Source organism: Cebus imitator, unplaced genomic scaffold (genome assembly GCF_001604975.1).
Source record: "Cebus imitator isolate Cc_AM_T3 unplaced genomic scaffold, Cebus_imitator-1.0 Scaffold375, whole genome shotgun sequence".
Taxonomy (NCBI): Eukaryota; Metazoa; Chordata; class Mammalia; order Primates; family Cebidae; genus Cebus; species Cebus imitator.
The window spans coordinates 1,128,312-1,134,242 of NW_016107690.1; the positions used below are offsets into that span (position 1 = coordinate 1,128,312).

At 51.0% G+C, this 5,931-nt stretch overlaps 1 protein-coding gene across 2 annotated transcripts in view; it reads right to left on the reverse strand.

The window, feature by feature from the left end:
• Nucleotides 1–4,394: 4,394 nt before the first annotated feature.
• Nucleotides 4,395–5,931, reverse strand: part of GNA15 (G protein subunit alpha 15) — a 30,906-nt gene continuing 29,369 nt past the window's right edge. For both annotated transcript variants that reach the window (XM_017507446.2, XM_037731012.1), the window contains exon 7: nt 4,395–5,363. In XM_017507446.2, coding sequence (XP_017362935.1) covers nt 5,137–5,363 — 227 coding nt within the window. In that variant the 3' untranslated portion in view covers nt 4,395–5,136. The remainder of the gene's footprint in view (nt 5,364–5,931) is intronic.

Genomic DNA, 5,931 nt, shown 5'->3' on the forward strand with positions numbered 1-5,931 from the left:
TCTTTATTTAAAATACTAAAATCAAAAAAAAAAAAAAACATATACTAAAATCAGCCAGTCATGGTGGTACAATCCTCCAGTCTCAGCTGCTCGGGAAGCTGAGGCAGGAGAATCGCTTAAACCCAGGAGGCAGAGGTTGCAGTGAACTGAGACTGCATCACTGCACTCCAGCCTGGCGACAGAGCAAGACTTCATCTCAAAAACAAAGTAAAAGAAAAAATTAGCCAGGCATGGTGGTGGGCACCTGTAATCCCAGCTACTTGGGAGGCTGAGGCAGCAGACTCGATCCCAGGAAGTGGAGGTTGCAGTGACCTGAGATTACGCCACTGCACTCCAGCCTGGGTGACAGAGCGAGACTCTGTCTCAAAAAATACACAGAACAATCCCATGGCACGGGAAACACTTAAATCAGCACCAGGGACACAGGCTAGCCCAATGGGGAAGCTGGAAAACTCTGCCACAATTGGCCTGGTTTCTTCAACAAATAAATACAAGGCAAAGAAGAAAAGGTTGGGAGTTAGAGACGCAGTGGGGCACGCCTGTAATCCCAGCACTTTGGGAGGCCAAGGCGGGTGGATCACGAGGTCAGGAGTTCAAGACCAGCCTGGCCAAGATGGTGAAACCCCGTCTCTACCAAAAAATTACAAAATCAGCCGGGTGTGGTGGTGGGCGCCTGTAATCTCAGCTACTCGGATGGCTGAGGCAGGAGAATTGCTTGAACCCGGGAGGCGGAGGTTGCGGTGAGCAGAGATCGCGCCACTGCACTCTAGCCTGGGTGACAAGAGCAAAACTCCGTCTCAAAAAAAATAAATAAAATAAAAGGGACTCGTCACCCAAGTGCCACCCATGGGCTTTGTCTGGGTCCTGACTCCAACCAACCGTGAAAGGACATCCAAGATGTGTGACCACCAGGAATGAGACATTTTGTATTGATGAACCTAATCAGGTGATGCCAGAGAAGGCTCTGTCATCCCTTTCTGTCACGAGCAAACCTCACACCAACCCAATCTGAGGAATGGCTCAGAAATAACCAAGCAGAACTCCTCCAACATGTCATGAAGGAAACTGAGGCACCGTCCCGGAGGAGGAGAGGAAGGCCGCTCAAGGCGGTATGGGGTCCGGGATTGGTTCCTGGCCCGGGAAAGGAAGATGGGAGTGAGAACTCACCGTGTTCTAATATAAGGTTGACACACAGGTTAGCTCATGAGATGCTGCCCGACGTTCATTTCCTGGCCCGAACCCTAGGGTTACGTAAGAGGGAAGAGGAAGCTGGGCGGAGGGGGTTTGGGAAGTGCGTGGGACTGCCGCAACTCTCCTGTCTCGAATTATTACAAAACATCAACAAGGACACATTCTTTTTTTTGAGACAGAGTTTTGCTCTTGTTACCCAGGCTGGAGTGCAATGGCGCGATCTCGGCTCACCGCAACCTCCGCCTCCTGGGTTCAGGCAATTCTCCTGCCTCAGCCTCCTGAGTAGCTGGGATTACAGGCACGCGCCACCATGCCCAGCTAATTTTTTGTAGTTTTAGTAGAGACGGGGTTTCACCATGTTGACCAGGATGGTCTCGATCTCTTGACCTCGTGATCCACCCGCCTCGGCCTCCCAAAGTGCTGGGATTACAGGCGTGAGCCACCGCGCCCGGCCTTGAACACATTCTTACAAATTATTTTCTTAGTGTTATTATTTTTTTGGAGACAGAGTCTCGCTGTGCCACCAGGCTGCAGTGTAGTGGCACGATCTCAGCTCACTGCAACCTCCACTTTCATGGTTCAAGCAATTCTCCTGCCTCAGCCTCCTGAGTAGCTGGGATTACAGGCACGCGCCACCATGCCTGGCTAATTTTTGTATTTTTAGTAGAAACGGGGTTTCACTGTGTTGGCCAGAGCAGTCTCGATCTGCTGACCTCGTGATCCGCCCTCCTTGGCCTCCCAAAGTGCTGGGATTACAGACGTGAGCCATTGCACCCGGCCAATATTTTTTTTTAAATATCTTTTTACAAATTATGTTTGTAAAAATAATTTGTAAAATTTATTTTCCAGATAATTTGTAAAATAAATTTGTAAAATACTTACATAATTATTACAAAACAACAAAAAATAATTTGTAAAATTACATGTAAAATTTAAATAATTTGTAAAATTATTTTGTAACATTTACAAATAATTCATAAAATTATTTTGTAAAATTTTATTGAAAAATTGTAAATTTCATTTTACAAATAATTGGCTGGGCATGGTGGCTCACACCTGTAATCCTAGCACTTTGGGAGGCTGAGGTGGGTGAATCATTTGAGGTCAGGAGTTTGAGACCAGCCCGGCCAACATAGTGAAAACCCATCTCTACTGAAAATGCAAAAATTAGCCAGGTATGGTGGCGGGCGCTTGTAATCCCAGCTACTTGGGAGACTGAGGCAGGAGAATCACTTGAATCGGGGAGGTGGAGGTTGCAGTGAGCCGAGATCGTGCCATTGTACTCCAGCCTGGGCTACAGACAGGGACTCCAACTCAAAATAATAATGATTAGTAAAACTATTTTGTAAAATTGTATTAAATTTTTGTAATATTTATTTTACTAATTATTTGTAAAATAATTAGTAAACATGAATTTTTTTGAGACAGAGTCTCAGTTGCCCAGGCTGGAGTGCAGTGGTGTGATCTCAGCTCACTGCAGCCTGTACTTCCGGGACTCACGGGATCTTCCTGCCTCGGCCTCCTGAACAGCTAGGAATACAGGTGTGAGCCACCACACTCAGCTAATTTATTTATTTTTTTTAGAAACAGGGTCTTGCTATGCTGCCCAGGTTGATCTCAAACTTCTGTGCTCAAGCAATTCACCTACCTCGGCCTCCAAAGTGCTGAGATTACAGTTGTGAACTACCTCCTCTGGTTCCAAACGTTAAGTTTTTTTTTTTTTTAGATGGAATCTCGTTTTGTCACCAGGCCGGAGTGCAGTGGTGCAATCTTGGCTCACTGCAACCTCCACTTCCTGGGTTCAAGCAATTCTTCTGCCTCAGCCTCCCAAGTAGCTGGGACTACAGGTGCACACCACCATGCCCAGCTAATTTTTGTATTTTTTAATAGAGACAGGGTTTCACCATGTTGGCCAGGATGGTCTCAATCTCTTGACCTTGTGATCCGCCCACCTCGGCCTCCTGAAGTGCTGGGATTACAGGCATGAACCACCGCGCCCGGACCCCAAAGTATTCTTTAAAGACATTTACAAGACAAATGGGGAAATCTGAACACTCACTGGCTATTCGATATGAAGGAATCATGGCTAATTGAGGGGTGGGGGGTTGATGATGTTATGAGATGGAGTTTTGCTCTTGTTGCCCAGGCTGGAGTGCAGTGGCGCCATCTCTGCTCACTGCAACCTCCGCCTCCGGGTTCAAGCAATTCTCATGCCTTAGCCTCTCAATTAGCAGGGTTTACTACCATGCACCACCACGCCCAGCTAATTTTTATACTACAAAATACCTCTTATAGGGTGAAATGTGGCTCTCCTAAGAAGATATGGTCAAGTAATAACCTCCCGTATCTGTGAACGGCACCTTACTCAGAAATAGGGTCTTTGCAGGTGGAATCCAGTTAAGATGGGGACAACAGGCTGGACCCCGATCCAGTGTGACTAGTGTTTTTATAAGAAGCGGAAAAGTTAGGCAGGACACAGTGGCTCACACCTATAATCCCAACACTTTAGGAGGCTGAGGCGGGCTGAGCCCTGGAGGTCAGGAGATTGAGACCAGCTGGCTGACACGGAGAAACCCCGTCTCTACTAAAGAATACAAAAATTAGCTGGGTGTGGTGGCACATGCCTGTAATCCCAGCTACTCGAGAGGCTGAGGCATGAGAATCACTTGAACCCAGGAGGCAGAGGCTGCAGTGAACTGAGAGTGCACCACTGCCCTCCAGCCTGGGCAACACAGCAAGACTGTTTCACAAACAAACAAAAAATCACAAATGTGTTCAACATAGGAACAGATTCCTGCCTCTTCAAAGTCCAGGTGTGTGAGCTTAGTCAAAGCATTGCATTTCTCTGTGCCCCGGTTTCCTCATCTGTAAAATGGGGGTGCTCTAGCTTGCACCACAGAACACCGCCTTGAGGATGGTAAGAGACCTTCTCAAAGTGGGGAGGTGGCTGCAGCTGGAATTTCGGGTCAGTAACAGCGGAGGGGTCTGCTCCAGTGTCCCCCCAGCCAGGGAGGGAAGTTGGACTCCACATCCCGGCTTGCAGGACTCACAGCCTGCACAGTTCTGGTTACCACCCTCAGGACAGGTGAGCAGACAAGAAGTAAAACTTTATTCCTTGCTCCCTGGTCCCCGCAACGGTAACCACTGCCCCCTGGGACAGGGAACCCGAGAAGGGAATGCAGAGGGGATAAAGAGGACACTAGTGACACAGCCTCTAAGAAATTTTTAATGTCCTCCACACCCCACACGGGGCCTGCAGAAGGTGAGGGAATAAATACAAAAGGTTAAGATGCGGCATGTCCAGCCCCCAGCCTGCGAAGGATGGGGGGATGCTTGTGCGCCGCGATTTCCCTCGTCTGCAAACCGGGGCAGGACACGCTGTGAGCCTCGAAGCTCTGAAAGGAACAGTGTTTTCCAGCGGTCTGTTAACCCCTTGCAAAGGGGAGTCCCTGCACTCCCCGAGTCCTCGGACTCCGGGAAGGCGTTCCTTCTCCTGTCCACTAGAGCGCGCCAGAGTCCACGCAAGAAGGCGCCAAAGGCCCTACTCGCCCCATCCCAGGGTGTGCGTCACCCACAGAGGGTCCCAGACCCCTGCCCAGGAAGTGACATGCCCGGAGATGGGGCTCCTGAGAGATGCCCACCCACCCAAGTCCTCAATCCCCCGGTTTCTTCACCTTTTCATCCACCCTGGCATCCCAAATGGCCGTTTTGCTCCTTCCCTTTCGAAGGAGGTAAACTGAGTCAAGCAAGGGAAGGCGTTACCCTGGGGGAGCTGTCCTGGTGAGAGGCCGAGAAGAGAGCGGCCGACAGAGGGCTTTCCATCCCCGGACTCACTCGCGTGTGGGCTGAGGCTGGAGAGATAGACCAGGGACACTAGGGGTCCCCTGCAGCCACCCCCTCCTCCCACCCGCCCGCCGGTGCCGCCTGCCTCAGGTGGAGCCTGGGTCACAGCAAGTTGATCTCGTCCAGGTAGCGGGCGAGCACCGAGTCCCGCACATCCTTGAAGACCTTGCGGATGTTCTGTGTGTCCGTGGCACATGTGTAGTGGCTGAAGAGGCGTCGGGATCGCGAGCCCTTCTTGCTGCCCTCGGGGCCGTCCACGCAGCCGGCGTACATCCTCGTGTACATGTCCAGGATGAACCTCTTGGCTGCCTCCGCGTCCTGCTTGGGGCCTGGGGAAACAGGGTGCGGGGAGGGGGTCAGGACCTTCCCTCTTTGGACCTAGGGGGCCTCTGGAGACGCTCTTCCCAGTAACCAGGGCTGAAAGGGCCCCATGGATCGTGCTGGTCATTCTTCTGTTGATTGACGCCATCTTTTGTGGTGCTGGCTGGTCACATGACTCAGGCCCTGCCAATGGGAGCGCAGGAGATTGTCCCACAAGAGTCATGTGACCTGAAATGGACCAATGAGACCCAGCTGCGGGACTTGGGGGCAGAACTGTGTTAAAGAGAGACACACTGCCAGGCGCAGTGGGTCCACCCCTGTAATCTCACCACTTTCGGAGGCGGGGGCGGGTGGATCACGAGGTCAGGAGTTTGAGACCAGCCTGGGCAACACGGTGAAACCACATCTCTACTAAAATACAAAAAATTAGCTGGGCGTGGTGGCAGGCGCCTGTAATCCCAGCTACTTGGGAGGCTGAGGTGAGAGAATTGCTTGAACCCAGGAGGCAGAGGTTGCCGCCAGCTGAGATTGTGCCACTGCACTCCAGTCTGGGCCACAGAGCAAGACTCCGTCTCA